Raw genomic sequence first — 23013 nt, 5'->3', positions numbered from 1 at the left:
CTATAGAGAAGTATCCTGTGTTGTAGTTAAAATAATGGTGATGATGTCAAGTCCTTGGACCTTTCCCCTCGAAGCAACTTGAAAAGAATCCAACAATCAATAAATCAATCAGCATTTATTAAGCACCTACAATGTATCAGGCACTGTGCTGAGAACACAAAGACTGAGGCAATTCCTACTCTTAAGGAGCTTACATTCTATTTATTCATTCATACTCGTGAAGCTTCTGGAGAGTGAGAAATAAAACCATCTTGTAGTGGTTGTAAAAGTAAGAGGAAATACGCTTCAGGAATTTCTCAAGCAGTAGCTCAGGAAGCATGCGACAGCTATGAGACCTAACTGATCTCTTTGCTGCTCATATACAACCCATTCTATAAGAAGCCATTATGATATTCACTGTATAAATGAAATTGACATTTTAAGGAGATAAGGCAGTCTCACAGATTACTCCAGAACAAAATACTCCCAATCTAACATCATAACAATCTGGCACACTCCAAAAGAGAAGGCCTGGGTTACTTCAATTTAGGAATTATTTACTGAGTGGCTATATATTTACCAAATCAAAATAAAAAAATATATATATGTATGTGTGTGTGTATGTATATGTATATATGTGTGTGTATTTACATATACACACATATATAGTTAGCCTCACATATAACTACATCAGTTTTTTTTTTACTTTGCAGAGTCAGCAGTTACCTGAGCTCTGTCTGAAACCATCTCCTCCAGGATCAAGGTGTTCAGGAAAGACAACAAGGGAATGTTGTCCAGACAAGTGAAAGATCATTAAGTCTGTGTTGTTCAAAAAATAAAACATTTAATTTATCTGTTACAGTATGATTCAGTTTAGCTTATAGGTTAATGAAATTAACAACCAAAACATTATTGAGGATTGGCCTATTTCCATAGGTTTCCATGGCTGAGTGCTCCCTCAGAAAACCATCCCCACTGTTTTTCTTGACTGGGGGTGGGGGTGTGGGGGGAGGAGCATCCTCCCCAGGAATTTAATGCAGTAACTGGCTTTTGGGACCTGAAACTTAATCAGAATTGTTTCTCTGCATAAAAAATGATGAATTTTCATTTGCTCCTGGTTTCTAGGAGAGTAGTAATAAACAGGTTTACGGGTACAATTGGCATGCAGTTCCTGTTGCCACAGTGCCCATGGACTGGATATTCTCTAGTTCAGTAAACTGGGTAGAGAGCTGAGGTCTATCACACTGCAGAATAATCAACTCCAAAGTATTCATCTCTAGACAGGGGTTCTAAGAAGTTCAAAAAGCTCTTGGAGTGCAGAAAATCTCCCTTTTAGTTTTTATGGCCTTACTGGGTGCTGGGACACAAGAGTGCTTACAAGGGGAGGCCCTGGGCCAGAGCCTTTTCTTCCCTCCCAAGTAAAGGTGAAGGAGGTTAAAATTTAAGCTCAGGGTCTGAGAGCTAAATGTACCTGAAAAGCTTCCCCTAATTTCTCTTGCACTCACCCTCTGCAACTGAAGCTATTCTACTTAGGACTTCTCTCCAGACAGGTCCCAGCATCAAGGGAGCTTATCAGGCCAAGGCATAAGTAAAGACATTGGGTACATATCTACACATAAGACCAGAATCTGTGGGGCTGACCCTCATTTTCTCCATATAACTCTTCCTAGAAGACCAATCATGTTGTTTAAACTTACCCTTAGGATTTATGAGTTCCTACTACCTACCAAGTTCCTCTTCCCTTCTTTAAGGTTTGCTATCTCATGCATCTAATCTGTTCTCCTCAAGATTCATTCAGTTTCCCTTTGGTCCCCCTTCTTGCCTCTAGCTCTGCACACACTCAGCATCTGTCTGCCTAGCATGCCCTCCCAATTCCTGTTACTCCAAAGTCCATGCTTCTCTTTCAAGGTCAAACTCAAAATTCACGGCTTTCATGAAGTTTTTCCCTGACTAATCTCACAATTTAAAAAATCTTCTCTCAATTCCTGGGTCATTATGCAACATTGACTTGATGTCAATCAAAACAAATAAATAACTGGTGATAAAACAACCCTGAAGCCTCATCCACCTCCACTCCCTGGACTTTTACTTTTACTGCCTTTTCCCTGAAGACTTGGCAACACTGCTATCCCCTTTGTTTGTATCTTTTTGTAATCAGAGATCAAGAGTGTGAGGCCCCCAAAAAATGTCCCTGTCATTTGGGTTTCTGTGAATTCAATCTTTGATACAGTGGTCACCCTTAGGGTAAAAGGTACAAAATAAAAACTTCAGCGGATACACAAACGTATAAAACCATGTATATATGCATGTATGTGTATATGTATGTATGTGTATATATGCGTGTGTATATGTATGAGTATATAGGTGTGGGTATATATGTATGTATGTATAAATATATATTATACATACATACATATAGTCAACAGCAGAGGGCTAATCAAACAGAACCCAGCAACCAAAACTTTGTTGTTCTCTATCTTCCTATAGTGATAAATTTAGAGGGGAAAAAAAAACCACCTTAGTTAACATGTTTTTCATAATTGGTTAAAATCTATCAACCTAAGTAGAGAAAAGACATACAATTAGGCATTTCTTATCCATGCGGCCATATATGATGCTCAAGTGGCCCACAAAGACATTTTTCTATCAATAGGCAGTAGAGACTGAGTTCTAACCAGAGCTGATTAGCAACTCTGCTCAAGGCACAGGTCAGAACCAGAAACGGATTGTACTCCAGCAGTACTAGACTAGTATATTTATTCTTCTCTCCTCTCTGCCACAGGTGCTCCCGAGCACCCATGTTACATATACCCTACATGCCCTAGCAGATTTCATTAAGAAAGGCTATCCACATGGAGGCACAACACTAGTCCATGGGCACTTTTACTTAGGAAGCTTGACAGAAACTGAAAATAAAGGAGCAGCATATACTATTCAAGGGAGAAAAAAGAAGAGATCCAGCCACCCCTTCTAGACCAGTTTCCCTCCTGCTAGAGAATCCTTTGGGGACTCACTGGCCCTTGGTCTTCTTGGATCTGCAAGATAAAATAACAGCCAACTTACACCCTAGCAGAAAGCCTGCTCTCCCTGTCCCTTACCAGATATCTGTCAGATGAGACAATTATCTCAACCCAACTAAACTAAACCATCCTTCAATCCATTTATCTTCATCTATGAAGAGAAAAGGTAAAACTTAGCGTGAAATCCCCTTCTGTTTCAGAATGAGGCTGGGTAAAAAGGTGACATGGGACAAGCTCATCAAAAACATCAAGGAAAAGAAGTTCAGAAAGATCAACTAAAAGACTGAAGGTGAAGGATCAGCTTTCTTATGCAAGCGTAGCCTATACTGCTTAGGACTCCAAAGAGCAGATGTTAAGACATGCCCATTCTCAGACAGGAGATGCTGCTGGTCCTGCCTCTCACCAACAAAGTACAGCAGAAGAAGAGCCGATATGGGCCAAGAGAGGGGACACCTATAATGCACCCTGTGCCATGAGCAGACATGGTAGATACGATAATCCGCCTTGTACCCCTACTCCCTACCTAGAGAAGCTCAGAATCCATTTATAGTGAGGCTATCTTGCGTCTGGAGCAATACTTCAATGATAAAAATGACTCGTCCTTTGGGGTTGAGACAGTGGGGTCAAGCAGCAGCAACATTTCTGGAAAAGCTGTGGTGGTTCCTCTTCCCTTTCCTATCTCTTCTGTTTAGGAAATCAGGACCACCGAAACGTCTTGTGTCCACTGAATAGCCATGTGCCCTACTTTCTTTTGATGTGAGCAGCTTAGGATGGCCATGCTATTTTGAGAGGTACCAGTCTGGGCTATCTGTTCAACGGACTAGGGCTTTTTTTTTTCTTGAAGGATCCTGTAAAGGAGAAATCTAGATTAAGATATCCAATCTGGAGGGACAGAAGAGTAGTGGTACTGAAGCACAGATAGCTGTGGTTTATCTTTGTTAGGGTTCCACGCTGCTCCTGTCCTTCTGTCATTTTGGAAAGAGGCTACACAGTCCAATTTTAGATGCCAGAAAGAGCAAATTACTATTGCCAGCATAAAAATATTCAGTTCAAGACAGACCCAGGGTGGTTTTTTGGGGGGTTACCATTGATGACTAAGGTATAATTAAGCCTGAAATGAGGCCTGGAGATAAAACAGGTCATTGATAGGGCATCCATCTCTAGTCCACTGCTAGTTATGACTGGAGACATTGTCATACAAACTGGCTAAGACACCAAGTCAGAATCACCATTTGGAAAGGATATCTTATATCCTGAGTAATTTCTAAGCCTTTCCTTATTAATTTGGACAACAAGGTCAAAGTGACAGTATGTGTCCACTGTTGGCCATGGTCTCTTCCAATCCCTTTCAAATACGTCTTTCTGTCTTTTCCAGTCTAGTCATAAGAGTCTGATTCCATTGAAACAAGCCCATTTGTCTCCTTTCTATTTGTTATTGAAGGATCTTGGGCATTTTGGGGATGCTGGAAAGATACTGTCTACTGGGCACCAGCCTAACAGCCACATGGAGAAATGGCATCTACTATGCTCACTTCCACAATGCCACTTTTGCAGGTAGATGCAGGCAGGTACAAACACTAAGATATGCCTAACCCAGGGGAAAGAAGAGACATCTATACAATACCACAAGGGCCCAAGAGTCAGAGACTAAACAAAGCTTTGACAAGTTCCTAGTTTACATTTAAGATTGGTACACATTAACTTTAAATGGGGAAGAAATTTGCCAAAAAGGTAATTTCTTTGTATTCATGCCTAATCTTAAGAGCTCATGTAAACATTTTTTCTCTTTCTACCCTCCCCCCATTATTTGCACAATTTTTCTTTAAGTCCAAACGTAATTTGAAATGAGGTAGGTAATTTCTATGTATTCCCGCCTTAGTCCTTTTTTGTGACTGGCTAAGAATTGTATCAATTTGAAAAACAGTCCAAATGGAGCTGGAGATAACACATCCGGAGGGTGTGAGTCAACTCTAGACAAGGAGTTTCAGTTGGCTATTTTCTCAATCTCATCCAAATCATCTGTGTCCAATCTCTCTATCTTCTTATCTGCAAAGACAATAAACCAGAGAGAATCAAAATAGGGCCACCTTGGAGAGGCTAGTTCAGCGATGACTGAAACATGAGGACAATCTACAAAACTCTGCTTTGCCAACAAGAAATAAACTACTGACATTTGACTGATGAAACCTTAAGGTAACTGAGCCTGGCATCAAGCACCACCTGGCACCCTGGACATTCCTGTGTGAGAGTTTAGGCCCAGGGACAACAGAGTGGATCCTGCTCTTCTCTCCCATGCCTATTTCCCTAACAAGGAGGGAGATGGCAGATGAGGGACCCAGGCCCTTACTAAGAGCCCTGGGCTACCCCACTTAACAGCCAATGGGCCACAGAGGGCAGATGCTCTGGGACACTCACTGAAATGTTCTTGGATCCTATTGAGAACGTTCATGCTGTGCTTGCTGTCCACCATGTTCACGGCCAGGCCTCGCTTGCCAAAGCGCCCCGTGCGCCCAATCCGATGGAGGTAGGTCTCATTGTCTGGATTCCCATCCTTGTCCACTGGCAGGTCAAAGTTGATAACCACAGACACCTGTTCCACATCAATACCTACAGGGCAGGAAGATGGAGGGGAGATGGGGAAAGCAGACAAAAACACACTGACACCAACAGCCAAATCTATCAGAGTCTAGCACCAGCAGCTGCTACCCACACAACAGGATAGGGGCCCTAGGGGTAAAAAACAGGATGACCTGAATGGACACTGCTCAAAGGATCAGACCCACCCAAAATGATTCTCTGCTTTGAAGGAGTCCAAGAGTCCTCCCAAACCCAGCTAGAGGAGGGTCTAGATGAGAGGCAGTTCCACTTCAAACTGCCTGATGCCATCAATCTGCCACAGCCACATCCTGGAGCCACTGAAGCAAATGAGTAGCCAACATGAACCTGGCTCTGGGAGCTGAGCAAGTTCTCCTCTCCTACAGCCTGAGATCAGGACAACTCCAGGGCGTGAAAGAACAGACTATTCTGGGGCAGCTAGATGGCGCAGAGGATAGAGCACCGGCCCTGGATTCAGGAGTACCTGAGTTCAAATCCAGCCTCAGACACTTACCACTTACTAGCTGTGTGACCCTGGGCAAGTCACTTAACCCCAATTGCCTCATCAAAAAAAAAAAAAAAGAACAGACTATTCCCCAGACAAAGCAGCATGGAGACCACCTGGAGGCACAGATGTCACCCTGGTAGCCTGGGGAAATGACCACATGCTCAGCATTGCCATGGAGGGCAACCCAATGCCCAGGAGACCATTTCTGCCAAGGCAGAGAGAGCTGCTGATGGAGGCCAGAAAGGGCATCACAGCCTCCCTCCTTCTCCTTCCTAGGCCCCCAGGTATCCCCGTGGGGCAGCCTCTCCTCACCTCGAGCACACACATTGGTGGTCACCAACACTTTCTCCTTGCCCTCCCGGAAACGCTCAATCACAGCAGCTCTCTGTTCCACCATCATCTCGCCACTCAGGAGCGCCACCTGGTGGCCTTCTTTGGATAGTTCAGCTGCCAGCCAACCAGCTGTTTTGCGGGTCTGGAGTGAAAAGAATGTTTTAAAATGGAAACACCTGCAAAAAAAATTAAGACACCTGCAAAAAATGGCTTCATGTCACTGAAATAAATGAAGGCTCTATTCCTGAAGACAACTAAGAATTACTGAAACGCCTCTGTAGTGTTTAAAAATAATTTTCAAGATTGTACATTTTGGAGTTTTTTAGAGCAACTGCAAAAAAGAAAAACCATACATGGGTTTAATGTTCTCCCAGTTTTTCCTTACATTAATGATGTAAGGAAATTCTCTGGAGCTCCAGAGAATTTCTCTTCTAGCTCTGATAATCAGAAACTCTTTTCTCCTTAGTAAATAAATGAATTTCTAGCTGAATAGGCAATGGCCAAGCTGACAATACACAAGCTGAATTGTACCTACATAGTGTTATAGTTGGATGCTACTCACATGACAGAAGATCATGGCTTGAGCAATAGTGATGGCACCATAGAGATTACAAAGGGCTTGAAACTTCTCATCTCGATTATTGCACATTACATAATACTGTTTAATGGTGTCTAACGTCTCTTCCTCTCGTTTCAGTTTGATGATGTTGGGGTCTGGGACAACCTTCCGTGCAAACCTCCACACAGAATCCTCAAAGGTGGCAGAGAAAAGCAGCATCTGACAATTCTTAGGCAGCATCCTAAAAGGCAAGTCCAAGTTATTCAGCATTAAGAAAAGCCTTGAATTGAAGGAAAACAGAATGTACTGCCCTCACAGGTTAGTCTGTCCTTTACATTCCCGAATATGTTATGGTTGTAGCAGTATAAAACGTGGGAGAGAGTAGAGATTCCCCAAGTCTCACCTTTCTTCCCAGGACTTAAGACAAAAATGGACAAGAAGGACTTGAGGATCTAATCTCCCTCTCTATACTAGAACAGATCAAAAGAAAAGTGACTAAAAAACATTGAATCCTATTTATAAGCACCAATAAAAAAATAAGGCTCTTTAAAAGAAACTTACAAAAGTAAACTCTCTATGATAGAACACTGTAAAATAATAGTGGGAGGGTGTTGGACTAGCTGATCTAAGGTCCTGTCCAGCTCTAACTCTATCGTCCTTTGGTCAAGAAGTAGGAGGACTAACCTATTCAATCTGCTAATTTTTTAAAATTTAAAGTAAATCAGTGTCAACAAAATAATGAAATCAACCTACAAATAAGAAGCAATTACCCCAAATCCTTAACCTTTATTTAACAGGGCAGAACCAAATGAATTATCAGCTAATAAGCTAGCAAACAGTACTTTTGTTTTTTCACACCATCTGGACCTACCTGAAATTCTTTCTAATTCCTTTTATGTTGATTTTATTCATAAAAAAAATATGGGACAGCTACGTGGCACAGTAGATAGAGCACCAGCCCTGGATTCAGGAGGATCTGAGTTCAAATTCAGCCTCCGACACTTAACACTTACTAGCTGTGTGACCCTGGGCAAGTCACTTAACCCCAAATGCCTCACCAAACACCCCCCCCCCCGAAAATGTAATGTAATCAAAATGATCAATTTTACATTTCACAATGCTATCTCATATTTATACATAAATTCTCCTATTCATAAATCTAATAGATAATATGTTCCATGTTCTTCTAACTTACTTATATCTCCCTTTATATCTAAGTCATGTATCTAATTTTTACCTTATTTTGCTAACTGCTGTAGGATATTGGTCTATATACCCACTTTCTGCTAGACTGTCAAATAGTGAATTCTTATCCCATAAGTCTAATCTTTACATTTCTCAAATACGTTACTATAATCATATACTACTGTCTATTGTATGTCTACTGTTGCACTGATCCACCTTACTACTTCTTAGCTAGTAGCAAATAAGTTTTGATAATTATTAAACTGTATTAGAAAATACAGTTTAAGATCTGGTACTGCTAAGTCTCTCCTTTACATCTTTCCTTAATTCCTTTGGTATTCTTGACCTTTTGTCCTTCCAAATGAATTTTGTTATTTTTTTTTCTAGCTCAATAAATATTTTGGGGGGAATTTGATTGGGACAACACTGAATAAGTAGAATGGTTTAGGTAGAATTGTCATTTTAAATTATATTCGCTCTGCCCACCCATGAACAATTAATATTTTTCCAATTATTTAAATTTAACTTTTTTTGTATAGTGTTTTATAATTATGTTCATATAGTTCCTGGGTTTGTCTTGGCAACTATACTCCCAGGTATTTTATGTTGTCTATGGTTATTTTAAATTGGGTATCTCTTATTATCTCTTCTTGCAGGATTTTATTGATAATATATAGAAATGTTAATGATTTATGTGGGTTTATTCTATGTCCTGCTACTTTGCTAATATTATTGTTCCCACTGACTTTTTGGTTGAACCTCTAGGATTTTCCAAGTATATCATCATCTCATCTACAAAAAGAGTTTTATTACCTCATTGCCCATTCTAATTCCTTCAATTTTTCTTCTCTTATTGCTAGCATTTCTAATATAATATTAAAGAATACTGGACATCCTACCTGATTTTTCTAATATTCTTCAATTTAACTTATTACATAACTTACTAGGCTCAACAAATTATACTAGGAGCAGAATACAAATATTTATAGACAACAGTCACTGAAATACTAGACAACAAATAGATTTGCTTCTTTTAATCTAATGGGCTAGACTATTTCATAAAAGCATTTTAGTTATTAATTCAAAAGACCCTAGGATGATTTAATTAATGTGCCAATTCTTTGCATTCCCCTTTTTGTCTCTCCCAAGGAACACCTAAAAGAGAGAGTATTATGGAGAAGTCACTGTATCTTTCCTCATGGTTTAAGACTGCATCATAATTAAATTATCCCAAAGAAATTAAGTTACATCTCTTTATAATGATATACAGGGGCAGCTAGGTGGTGCAGTGGATAGAGCACCGGCCCTGGATTCAGGAGTACCTGAGTTCAAATCCAGCCTCAGACACTTAACACTTACTAGCTGTGTGACCCTGGGCAAGTCACTTAAGCCCAATTGTCTCACCAAAGAACAAAAACAAACAAAAAAAAGATATACAAAGACTCTATCACTTTTGGTTAATTAATCTAATGATTTGCCATCCTCTCTCTGATATTAAGAGCAGCTAAATGGTGCAATAGAAAGGACTTGGAGTTAGGAAGACCTGAGTTCAAATATGATCTCAGACACTAATTGTATTACCATGGAAAAAATCACTTAACCCTGTTTGCTTCAGTTTCCTCAATTATAAAGTTAGCTGGACAAGGAAATGGAAAACCAACCCAGCATCTCTGCCAAGAAAACCAAAAGGTGTCACAAAGAGTCAAACGCGACTTAAACCACTGTATATAACAACAACAGCACCTGTGCACAAGGATGGCAAAGAGGGGGCTTTGGAGTTCCAAATGCAATCATAAAAAATGATCTATAGTCTTATATTGTGAGCTAGTTTCCTCTAAGATTTCCTCCCCCTATCCCCAGCAGTACATCTTACCTCTGGATGCGGATGCTCTGATCCTGATGACCTTGGGTAGCGATCATCACATCAGCTTCATCCAAAACAAACACCTTGATCTTTTTGGGATCAATGAATTTCAGCTTGGAGCACCAATCCAGAACTGTTCCAGGGGTGCCAATTACTATCTGCTCACTGATCTTACGACCTCTTTCTACTGTTGAATTAGCAATACATTTTCCATGAGTTTCCATCATCACATAATTACTAATAAAAACATTATACAGATATACTTGACAAAAGCTCTTTTTAAACAATTTAACGTTTTTATTTAAAGTCTTGAGGTGCAAATTCTATTCCCTCCCTCCCCTCCCCTCTCCTTGAGATGGTAAGCAGTAAGATATAGGTTAATACATGTGCAATTATGTAAAGTATTTCCATATAAGTCACTTTCTATAAAACAACATGAATAAAAGAAAAAAATGAAAGTGAAAAATAGCATGCTTCAGTCTGTATTCAATCAATATCAGTTCTTTCTCTGGAGGGGGATAGTATACTTCATCATTAGTCCCTTGGGATTTTCTTGAACCACTGTATTCCTGAGAATAGTTAAGTCATTCACAGTTCTCCACTGAATAATATTGTTGTTTCTGTGTACAACATTCTCCTGCTTCTGCTCACTTCACTATGCATCAGTTTATGTAAGTCTTTCCATCCTACTTGTCATTTCTTTTTTTCTTTCTTTTTGGTCTTAATAGTATTTTTTTTGTCCAGTAACATGTAAAGAAAGATTTCCCCATTCATCCTTATGATTTTGAGTTCCAAATTTTTCTGCCACCCTCCCCAAAGGTGGCAAGCAATCTGATATAGGTTATATATGTGCAATCACAATAAACATATTTAGTTTAAACATTTTAATTTAAACATTAGTCATGTTATAAAAGTAGAATCAGAACAAAAGGGAAAAAACTTAAAAAAAAAACCACAAAAAAACCCATAAAAAGTAAAAATAGTATGGTTCAATCTTCATTCAGATTCCACAGTTCTTTTTCTGCATGTGGAGAACATTTCATGAGTTCTATGGAATTGTCTTGGATCACTGTATTGCTGAGAAGAGCCAAGTCTATCATAGCAGATCATCACAATGTTGCTGTTACTGTGTACAACATTCTCCTGTTTCTGCTCACTTCACTCAGTATCAGTCCACTTAAGTCTTTCCAGGTTTTTCTGAAATCTGCCTGCTCATCATTTCTTACAGCACAACAATATTCCATTACATTCATATGCCACAACTTGTTCAGCCATTCCCCAAATAATGGGTATCCCCTCAATTTCCAATTCTTTGCCACCACAAAGAGCTGCTAGAAATATTTTTGTACATCTGTGTCCTTTTCCCCTTTTCTATGATCTCTTTGGGATAGAGATCTAGACGTGGTATTGCTGGGTCAAAGGACTGCTTGTTATTTCTTAAAGCACAATAATATTCCATTATAATCATATACCATAGTTTGTTTAGCCATTTCCCAATTGATTGGCATCCCTTTCATCTCTAATTCTCAGCCACCACAAAAAGAGCTGCTATAAATTTTTTTGTACAAAACAAGTCCTTTTCCTTTTTTTAGATGTCTTTGGGATATAGATCTAGTAGTGATATTGCTGGATCAAAGGTCATGCATAGTTTTATAGAACTTTAAAGCATAGTTCCAAATTCTCCATTCTCCAGAATGGTTGGATCACTTCAAACTTCACCAACAGTGCATTAGTGTCCCAGTTCTTCCACATCCCCTCCAATATCCAATATTTTCCTTTTTTGTCATATTAGCCATTCTGATAGGTGTGAGGTGGTACCTCAGAGTTGTTTTAATTTGCATTTCTCTAATCAATAGTGATTTAGAGCATTTTTTCATACAACTATAGATAGTTTTGATTTCTTTCTCTGTAACCTGCTTATTCATATCCTTTGACCATTTATCAACTGGGGAGCATTTTTATAAATTTGACTCAGTTCTTTATATAGCTGAGAAATGAGGCCTTTATCAGAGATACTTGTTTCAAATTCCCAGTTTTCTGCTTTCTTTATAATTTTGGTAGCACTGATTTTGTTCATACAAAAGTTTTTAAATTTTATATAATCAAAATTATCTATTTTACCCTTTGTAACACTCTCTAAATCTTTTTTGGTCCTAAATTCTTCTCCTGTCCATAAATCTGACATAAACTATTACATGGTCCTTTATTTTGCTTATGTGCACCCTTTATGTGCAAATCAAGTACCCATTTTGACCTTATTTTAGTACATGGTATGAGAAGTTGGTCTATACTTAGTTTCTGCCTTACTGTTTTCCAGTTTTCCCAACAGTCTTCGTCAAATAATGAGTTTTTGTTCCAAAAGTTTGGATCTTTGGGTTTCTCATATATTAAATTACTATGGTAGGGGCAGCTAGGTGGCGCAGTGGTTAGAGCACCAGCCCTGGAGTCAGGAGGACCAGAGTTCAAATTTGAACTCAGACACTTGATACTTACTGTGTGACCCTGGGCAAGTCACAAACCCAATTGCCTCACCAAAAAAAAAAAAAAAATTACTATGGTCATTTACAATAATGTAATTTGCACCTATTCTAGTCCACATATCCAGCACTCTATTTCTTAGCCAGTACTTGATTGTGTTGAAAATTACCACTTTATAATAGTTTGAGATCTGGTACAGCTAGACCACCTTCTTTCATACTTTTTCAATGATTTCCTTGATATCAGTTTTTGTTCTTCCAGAATGTTATTTTTTCTAGTTCTACAAAATATTTTTTAATAGTTTGACTGGTATGGCACTGACCAAACAGATTAATTTAGGTAGAATTATCATTTTGATTGAGTTGGCCTACCCATAAGCAACTAATATTTTTCCAATATTTTAGATCTGACTTTATTTGTGTGAGAAGTATTTTATAGTTGTGTTCATATAGTTCCTGTATTTGTCTCGTCAGGTAGTCACCCAAGTATTTTATATTTTTCTACAGTTATTTTAAATGAGATTTAACTTTCTATCTGTCACTGCTAGACTTTGTTGATAATATAAATGCTGGCAATTTATGTGGATTTTGTATCCTGCAACTTTGCTAAAGTTGTTAATAATTTCAAGTAGTCTTTTAGTTGATACTCTAGGATTTTCTAAGTATAACATCATATCATCTGAAAAGAGTGATAGTTTTGTTTCCTCATTGCCTACTTCCTTTAATTTATTTTTCTTCTCTTATTGCTATAGCTAACATTTTATTTTTTTAAAAGAAAATTTTTTGTGGGGCAATGAGAAGTAAGTGACTTGTCCAGGGTCACACAGCTAGTTAAGTGTCAAGTGTCTGAGGCCGGATTTGAACTCAGGTCCTCCTGAATCCAGGGCCAGTGCTCTATCCACTGCACCACCTAGCTGCCCCCTAGTAAGCAGCATTTCTTGAGTGACTTTTTTCAATCCTATAATAACTTGATAAAACTACTTTTTCTGGCCTCAGAATATTTTGCCCACAATTTACCCAAATGAGAAAATAAAATTTTTAATGTTAATAAGGTGGAAAAAATATATTAATAAGGTAGTGCAGTGGATTGAGTGCTGGTCCTGAAGTCAGGAAGATTCATCTTCCTGAATTCAAATCTGCCCTCAGACACCTACTAGCTATATGACCTGGGCAAGTCTCTTAACTATTTTGCCTCAGTTTCCTCATCTGTAAAATGAGCTAGAGACTGAAATGGCAAACTACTCCAGTATCTTTTCCAAGAAAACCCCAAATGGGGTCACAGTCAGACACAATTGAAATGACTCAACAACAACAAAATATTATTAAGGATCTGACTACATTTAAGCAAAATCTCAGATCATCAGATCAAGTATAAATTAGTTGCTGTTACTTTCTTCCTTTCCAACATTTTTTTTCCCCTCCTTTTCAACTTGAAGCCAGGGTTTGGTCCAAATATTTCCAAAGTATCTTGAGTCTTTTTTTTTTTTAAATTCAAACAAGTATTTTTCAAATTAATCTATTCCTCTCATCAGTCCTCCCATCCCAACAGAGCAATTAAAAAAAGAAAAATCTCTCAGGTTTTTCCCTTGTGCTCTAATCTCCTTTCATAATATGACTAATGCAGAAATATGTTTAATGTGAATGTACATATATAACCTATATCAGATTGCTTTCCATCTTGGGGAGGGGGGAGGGAAGGGAGGGTGGGAGAAAAATTTGGAACTAAAAATCCTATAAAAACAAATGCTAAAAACTATCCTTACATTTAACTGGAAAATAATAAAATACTTTAAAAATTATCTCTCAACACATATCTACAATGTTTAGCAAAACAAATTACTACATTTGTCATATCTGAAAATGTATGCCTCTTTCTGCATTTTGAGTTCATCACCTCTCTTTACAGACCTGTAGTTAACTATTGTGTCAGAGTTCTAGAATTGTTCAATGTTGTGTTTCTCTATAAACTGTTCTCCTTTTGCTAACTTTTGTTCATAAAGTTCTCAATATTCTCTGAAATAGTCCATATTCCATTATATTCATATACCAATGTGTTTAACCATTCTCAAATAGGATGACGCTCCCTTAGTTTCCAATTTCAGGTTACCAAGATTGTACATATAGAGGTTTTTCCTCTTTTTTTTTTTTCTTTGGAGCTATAGGCCTAGTACTAGTATAGCTGGGTCAAAGCGTATGCTCAATTTGATAACTTTCTGGGCAGAGCTCCAACTTGCTTTCCAGAATGGCAGGACCAATTCACAGCTCCACTATCAGGATACTAGGTTCCCTATTTTCCCACTGCAGCCCCTCCAGCATTTATCATTTTCCTCTGGTGTCATTTTTTCTACTCTGATAGATGTGAGGTAGATCCTCAAACTTGCTTTAATTTTGTAATTTAGGAAATCTTCTTGTGTGATTGTTGATAGCTTCAATTTCTTCCTTTGAAAACTACCGACTGGATTCAAATCAAGACCCCTGGGGGAAGGGAGCTCCTAGCAGTTACTTGTAGTTTCTGTTGTTGCTGCTGCTACTGCTACCTCCCCAGTATCTTCCTTGGTGGGAGTCACTGGCGTAGCTCTTTGGGACTCTTTGCTGCCGTCGGCATGGCCCACAAGCAGATCTACTACTCAGACAAATACTTTGAGATGAGCACTATGAGTACCGGCATGTTATGTTACCCAGAGAACTTTCCAAACAAGTACCAAAAACCCATCTGATGTCTGAAGAGGAGTGGAGGAGACTGGGTGTCCAGCAGAGTCTTGAATGGGTTCATTACATGATTCATGAACCAGAACCACATATTCTGCTCTTTAGAAGACCTCTTCCAAAAGAACAACAAAAATGAAGTTTATCTGGGTTTTTCCACTTAATTTTTTTCAAACCACGTATATGTGTATATGTTAGTATTCAGTGAATACTTGAAAAAAACGTACAAATCATTCCTCCATACCTGTGCATGAGTTGTATTCTTTACAGCAACAGAGCTCAGTTAAATGCCACTCCAAGTAGGCTGCTTTACAGTGTTTAAAATACAATTGTTTTCTAGCCAATTTTCTCTTTAATGTAAGTGCCTATTTGACTTCTCTTTAAATTACATTTGTTTAATAAAGTTCATTTGCTGCTTGTAAAAAAAAAACTACCTATTTATATCCTTTGACCATTTATCTACAGGAGAATATCATGTAAGTGTTACAAATTTGAATTTGTTCCTTCTTTATTTTGGAAATGAGACCTTTATCAGAGAAACTTCTTCTTTTCTTTTTTTTTGCAGGGCAATGGGGGTTAAGTGACTTGCTCAGGGTCACACAGCTAGTAAGTGTCAAGTGTCTGAGGCCAAATTTGAACTCAGGTACTCCTGAATCCAGGGCTGGTGCTTTATCCACTGTGCCACCTAGCCGACCCTCAGAGAAACTTCTTGCAAATATTTTTCCCGAATTGCCCTTATCATTTTTATTACATTAGATTTGTTTGTACAAAAATGTTCTAATTTTATATCATCAAAACTGTCCATTTTCTCTCATGTGATCCTCCCCCCATTCCTTGTTTGAGTATGTCCTCTCTTCCATCCATAAATCTGAGAAATAATTTCTTCTTTGTTCTTCTAATTTGTTTATAACAGGACTTTTTATATCTAAGTCATGTATACACTTGGAAATGACCTTGGTACATTGGTCTCGACCTAATTTCTGCTAGAATAGCAGTTTCCCCAATAACTGGGCATTGGGGACTTATTTTCGTTTCCATCTGTATGCTGTGTTACCTCTTCAGTTCTACCAATGAAATCTCTCTCTGTTAGAACCAGTACCAAATAGTTTTAATGATTATCCTTTTTAGAAAAGTTCAAAATTTGATACTGATATAGTACCTTGGAGCAAGTTTATTTTATTTTTTCTCCTCAAGTTCAAGTTAACTAAAATTTTTCATTACTACCAGCTTAAGGTATTACTTAAGGCATCACTGATATCTTAATTGGGTTTTAATGGTTCCAGTTTTAACTATATACAAGTCATTCCCCAATTGAGAAATGGTCAAAGGATGTGGAACAGGCAGTTTTCAGATGATGAAATTAAAACTTTCTACAGCCATATGAAAAAAATGTTCTCAATCACTACTGATTAGAGAGATGCAAAATAAAACTACTCTGAGGTACCACCTCACACCTATCAGATTGGCTAATACGACAAAAAAGGAAAATGATCAATGTTGGAGAAGATGTGGGAAAATTGGAACACTAATGCACTGTTGGTGGAGTTGTGAACCAATCCAACCTTCTGGAGACCAATTTGGAACCACACCCAAAAGGCTTTAAAACTGTGCATACCCTTTGACCCAGCAATACCACTACCAGGACTACATCCCAGAGAGATCATAAAAAAGTTGTGATGTTTAAAAAAGTCTGTGATGTCTAAAAATCTAATGTGTGGTAACCTTAAATTAGAAACTCATCGCACCAGTCTTTGGGGCATTAAGCATTTATTAAAGTATAATAGGGGTTAGTAAAGAGAACATGTAGAAAAAGAAAGATCTGTCTACTCTGCCTGCCTGTGCCGCCACCAGCCAGATCTCAAAGGAAAAAGGCTCATCCTCTGTGCATTCCAGTGGAAGTTTTCCCTGTGGGCCTGCCCAGGTATGGTCCTTACACACACAGCTCCAAGCTAATTGGCTGATAGCATTGACTGACATGACTTCTCCTTAGAGTGGAGCTGCCCTGGATCTCACAAAGGGAAAAGAACCCATAGGTACAAAATTTCTAGCGGCTCTTTGTGGTGGAAAAGAATTGGAAATTCAGGGGATGCCCATCAATCAGGGAATGGCTGAACAAGTTGCGGTACATGAATGTAATAGAACATTATTATGCTATAAGAAATGATAAGCAAATGGATTTCAGAAAAATCTGGAAAGACTTACGTGACTTGATGCTGAGTGAAATGAGCCGAACCAAGAGAACATTATACACAGTATCAACATTTTGTGATGATCAACTGAGACACACTTAACTCTTCTCAGCAATAGAATGATCCACGACAATACCAAAAGACTTAAGGTGGGAAATGCTGTCCACATTCAGAAAAAGAACCATGGAGTCTAAATGCAGACTGAAGCATACTATTTTCACTTTTGTTGTTGGTTTTTGTTATTGTTCTTGTTTATTCTTTCTTGTGTTTTTTTCCTTTTGTTTTGATTAATGTGGAAATATGTTTAACATGATTGTAATATATAACCTATATCAAATTGCTTACTGGCCTTGGGAGGAGAGAGGGAAGGGAGGATGGGAGAAAAAACAGGAACTCAAAAAATATCTTTACATGTAATTGAGAAAAACTAAAATAAATGAATGAATGAATAAATAATTTTTGAGTTTTAATTATCGCGTAAAAGAAAAATCTCTCCACTTTTCTTACAGTTCTTTGATTAAATAAATTTTTTATTATCTCCACTTCCCTTGTCCTTCCTCCTCACAGATAAGCCATCCCTTTAAACCCTGTTTAGCAAAACTAACCAAGCCATTTAAGAAGTCTAACATTATACCTATTCCAATAGAAGGGTTTTTTTTTTTTTAAAGCTTAAATATTGTATCATCCTTCTCGTATACTCACATTTGTTGCCTCGAACAGCATAAGCGAGTTTAAGTTCTGGATAAAATTTGCCCATCTGTTCAATCACCTTTCCTGTCTGAAGTGCCAGTTCATATGTTGGTGAGAGGCACAAACACTGAAAAGAAAATAATACAAAATAAGACAAGTTCCCTATAATTTAACAAAGTCATTTAGCAACAGAGAACTCTAGGATACATCTCTCAAGGAAACATTTAGACATTGTGTTTTAGTGGAATAAGGTTACTTGATGATTTTAATCTTTCCCAGTGATCCTATCAATCAAGTCCAAATGGCATTTTTCTCAGACTGTAAATTACAATACACAGACCATTTACATTTCTTCTAGCTACTAGAAGCCCTAAAGTACTTCTTCATGGGAGCCCTAATTCACAGAATTCCTCATTCCTACTATTTTAGCATCTATTTATTAAGGTAGGGGTCAAAGAACTATGAAACTCTTACCTGAGCTGAGTCTGACATATCATTTTAAAGGTTCATTTCCTTAATTCTCTACCTTAACTCCAGAGAAGAATTACTTTGCATTGCTTCAAAGACTTAGGGAAAGGGCAGCTACGTGGCGCAGTACATAAAGCACTGGCCCTGGATTTGGGAGGACCTCAGTTCACATCCGGCCTCAGACACTTGACACTAGCTGTGTGACCCTGGGCAAGTCACTTAACCCTCACTGCCCCGAAAAAAACAAAACAAAACAAAGACTTAGGGAAGTTAGTGTTTACCCTAAGGGTTAGCGGTAGAGAAGGGAATGTGGCTTTGGATAACAGCTTAGCAACTGACCAGGAAGATCTTCAAAATGTATTGGTAAAATATGTCCCACTTCTTCTTCTTCTTCTTCTTTTTAAAGTGAGGCAATTGGGGTTAAGTGACTTGCCCAGGGTCATACAGCTAGTAAGTGTTGTGTCTGAGGCTGGATTTTAACTCAGGTACTCCTGACTCCAGGGCCAGTGCTCTATCCACTGTGCCACCTAGCTGCCCCTGCCCCACTTCTTAAGGAGCCTTGGTGCAGCTGTCAAAGGACTGAGGAACCAGTCCTTTATCCATCATACAGCAAAACTTTTCCAAATTCATGCTCATTATTAAGGGACTCTTACCCACTATACCCTTACCTGGGGGTATCTATTCAAAGGTTCCACTTGGCTGAGCATAGCCAGGACAAATGCAGCTGTTTTACCAGTACCAGACTGAGACTGAGCGATCAGGTTCTGTGGGCTAGGTCAAGACAGGGCAGGAATTAGTTTTTTTTTTTAATTATTAGGGAAAAGATAGGTAAAAAATGAGTCCTACCAAATTCTTTCTATAACACAAATATGGTTTTGATACCTAAACCAAATAGTGAAAAAAAAAAACAGAGAAAGAAAAATACAGGCCAATTTCCCTAATGAATATTGATGTAAACTTTTAAAAAATTAACTCATTTGAGTTCCAAATTCTCCTTTCCTCTAGCCCCTCTCTCACCTATTGAGAAGGCAAGCAATATATTAATTATACACATGAAGCCATGAAAAAAACATTCCATGTGAGTCATGTCATGTGAAATTTGTAAATAAAATACTGAAGCATGTGAGTTGTGTCATGTGAAATTTGTAAATAAAATACTGAAGAGGAGATTTATAGCAATATATCACTAAGATCATATACTATGTGCAGGCTGGATTTATACCAGGTACACAAGGCTGGTTCAATATTGGGAAAATTATATGTACAATTAACCATATCGAAATCATTATTATATCAAAGGATATAGAAAAAGCTTTTGAAAAAAGACAATACCCATTCCTATTAAAAAACACTAAAAAGCATACGAATAAATGGAGCTTTTCTTAAAATGATTAATGTCTATCTAAAACCAAGAGCAAGTATTATCTGTAACAGGTATAAACTAGAACCTTTTCCAATAAGATAAGAAGTAAAAAAAGGGATGTCTATTATGATCATTATTATTCAATATTGTACTAGAAATGCTAGCTATAGAAATACAAGAAAAAAAATGGAAGAAATAAGAACAAGCAATAAGGAAACAAAACTATCACTCTTTGCAAATGATATGATGGTATGCTCAGAAAACCCTAAAACATCAACTAAAAAACTAGATCAAACAATCAACAACTTTAGCGAAGTTGCAGAATATAAAATGACCCCACAGAAATCATTAACATCTTTATATATTACCAACAAAACCAGTAGGAAGAGAAATTCCATTTAAAATAACCACAGATAGTATAAAATACTTGGAAAGTCTACCTGCCGAAACAAATGTAGAGACTACAGGAACACAATTACAAAATATTTTTCATGCAAATACAAATGGACTTGAAACAGAGAAATACTGATTGCTCATGATTAAGCCAAGCCAATACAAATAGGACAATATTACCTAGATTAATTTATTCATTCAGTGCCATGCCAATCAAACTACCAAAGAATTACTTTGTAGAGCAAGAAAAAATTATTCATCTGGGGGAACAAAAGTTGAAGGGAATCAATGAGGGAAAAGTGAAGAAAGGTGACCTCGAAGTACCAGACCTCAAGCTATATTGCAAAGACGTAATCAGTAAACGACCTGCTCCTGGTGAAGAAATATCATGATTGATAAGTGGAATAGATTAGGTACCCAATATATAGAAGTGAACAACCATAGAAACCTAGTGTTTGATAAACCCAAAGATCCCAGCTTACTATATAACAAAAATTTCTGGGAAAACTTGAAAGCAGTCTGGCAGAAACTAGGGATAGACCAACATTTCATATCATATGCTAAAATAAGGTTTTAAAAAAGTACACGATTTAGACATAAAGGGTGATAGCATTAGCAAATTAAGGGATCGTAGAAAAATTTACCTGTCAGATCTATAGGACTACATGACCAAATAAGAGGTAGAGAGGATCATTGGAAGTAAAATGGATAATTTTGAGTACGTGAAATTAAAAAGGATTTGTACAAACAAAACCAATGCAGCCAAGATTAGAAGGGAAGTAGGAAACAGGGAAAAGTTTTCTACAGCAAGTTTGTCTTACAAAATTCTGTTTTGGGGGCAGCTAGGTGGCGCAATGGATAAAGCACTGGCCCTGGATTCAGGAGGACCTGAGTTCAAATCTGACCTCAGACACTTGACACTTACTACCTGTGTTACCCTGGGCAAGTCACATAACCCTCTTGCCCCGCAAAAAAAAAAAAAAAAGTCTGTTTTGCATGAGAGAAGTTGAATATTCCAAGTTAAAATAGTACCAGAACACCTATTTCTAAAGAAGGGCATTCAAAAAAAAGATTGTGCATATGAAGTTTTGACATTTAAAATGCCCATTAATAATATCAGATACTGTACAGAACTATACTCATTCTAAATCATGCTGTATAAAACCACACTTCCTAAAAGAACCTTTTCAATTCTCTGGAAAAATTAACACTAATGAAAAGAGTTAAAAAAGGAAATTAGTTATAAAAGGGCTAACTGCAATCGAATACATACGGTTCAGCAAGCATCATAGGTAATGCATTTTCTTGTATTTTAGATGGTCGGTTGAAACCCATCACATAGACTCCTTGTAGAAGCTGAGGTTTCCTGTAAGAATGACGATATATATTTTACTTGTAACGTTCAATACTAAAAGTCACACTTATGCACTTATGCTCAGCAAATAAGAATATACATCATCGTCTAAAGGACCTAGAGTTAATTAAAAAATTTACTTTTTAAAAAAAGTACACACGTTAACAATAATCTATCATAATTTCCAAGAGACTAGGAAAACATTTTGCTGTGATGAGAGTTTATACACATCTAGTTATATAGCATTTAAAATCTTCACTAGATTATACAGAATGCTAAATTTCAAATGAAGCACCTGTGTTTGTGGTAGAGGGTAGAGTTATGGCCATGACAGATTAAGAATAATTAGAAAGATAACATACTCACAGTCGAAGCTCTTCAAAAGACTTCACTGAATAAAGGGGAGAATTTGGATCCCGTTGTAGGACTTCCACTTGATTTGTGTTATCAACAAGATTGTTTCTTATCAGTTTATTTAATAGTGACTGGGCAGCTCTATCCTCTATGGAGAAGAAAACAGCTTTATAATAATGATGAAAAGCAATTCATGAAAACTAAAATAAATTCAGTTCATTTGAGGTTAAATATTATAATAGCCACAACACTTGTTCAGATTTCTCCCTTAGGCTCTTCCTTTATCAATACCTTTCCTCTTCTACCCTTTCCACCATCTCTACCCATATGATCTACTCTTTCCTTTTATCTTCCCCACAAACCCCAAACTACCAAAACTTACAAAGAACAAGTAAAATTCATATGATGCAATGATGTCTTGTCTATTTACTCTTTGTCACACAGGCCAATTTTTTCTGTGATATTTATTTAATCCTACATTCCAGTTAACATCACTTTTTTTAATTCTTAAAAAACTTTTTAATTGAATAGAATTTTATTTTTCAAAATATATGTAAAAACAGATTTTAACATCAATTTAAAAAAAAATTTGTGTTCCAACTTCTCTTCCTCTTCCATTCCCACCCCCCACCCACTAGAATTCAAGCATTTCAAAATAAGTTAGACATGAGTAGTCATGGGTTTATTCCCACATTACCTAGGTTGCGAGAAAAAAGTCAAAAAACCCCAAAACTTCAGATTGAGGAATTGTCAAAGAGGAGAGAAAAAAATGGAAAAAAAATGTGTTTCCATCTTTTTTCAGGTACTATCAGTTAACATCACTTTTTTAGTATGGGGATATTAAAAAAAAAAATCTGGTGTCCCACCAGTGAACAAGGATTTATTAATTCCTTATTATGTGACAAGCACTGTGGTAAGTGCTGAAGATGCAAAGTAAGGCAAAAGACAGTCCCCACTCTCAAGAAGCTCAACAGTC

At 37.5% G+C, this 23013-nt stretch overlaps 2 protein-coding genes across 5 annotated transcripts in view; one reads left to right on the top strand and one right to left on the bottom strand.

Annotated features, from left to right (window-relative positions):
• Positions 1–100: 100 nt before the first annotated feature.
• Positions 101–23013, bottom strand: part of LOC122740389 (ATP-dependent RNA helicase DDX19B) — a 39435-nt gene continuing 16522 nt past the window's right edge. For 3 of the 4 annotated variants that reach the window (XM_043982515.1, XM_043982514.1, XM_043982516.1), the window contains exons 4-12: positions 22050–22185; positions 21603–21695; positions 19242–19344; positions 18118–18232; positions 10053–10230; positions 6998–7235; positions 6415–6577; positions 5415–5606; positions 101–5045 (exon numbers count right to left, since the gene is read on the bottom strand). In XM_043982515.1, coding sequence (XP_043838450.1) covers positions 4984–5045; positions 5415–5606; positions 6415–6577; positions 6998–7235; positions 10053–10230; positions 18118–18232; positions 19242–19344; positions 21603–21695; positions 22050–22185 — 1280 coding nt within the window. In that variant the 3' untranslated portion in view covers positions 101–4983. Of the gene's footprint in view, positions 5046–5414; positions 5607–6414; positions 6578–6997; positions 7236–10052; positions 10231–18117; positions 18233–19241; positions 19345–21602; positions 21696–22045; positions 22186–23013 lie in introns of all 4 variants that reach the window. The other variant, XM_043982517.1, reaches the window with a different exon arrangement.
• LOC122740391 (cyclin-dependent kinases regulatory subunit 2-like) lies at positions 15124–15365 on the top strand. Its single transcript, XM_043982518.1, is given in 2 exon segments — positions 15124–15162; positions 15165–15365. Coding segments are annotated over 2 exon segments (240 nt in total).

Source organism: Dromiciops gliroides, chromosome 2 (genome assembly GCF_019393635.1).
Source record: "Dromiciops gliroides isolate mDroGli1 chromosome 2, mDroGli1.pri, whole genome shotgun sequence".
In the NCBI taxonomy this organism is placed as follows: domain Eukaryota; kingdom Metazoa; phylum Chordata; class Mammalia; order Microbiotheria; family Microbiotheriidae; genus Dromiciops; species Dromiciops gliroides.
Note: the sequence above shows the minus strand (reverse complement) of the source record. Positions and strands in the feature narration are given on the sequence as shown.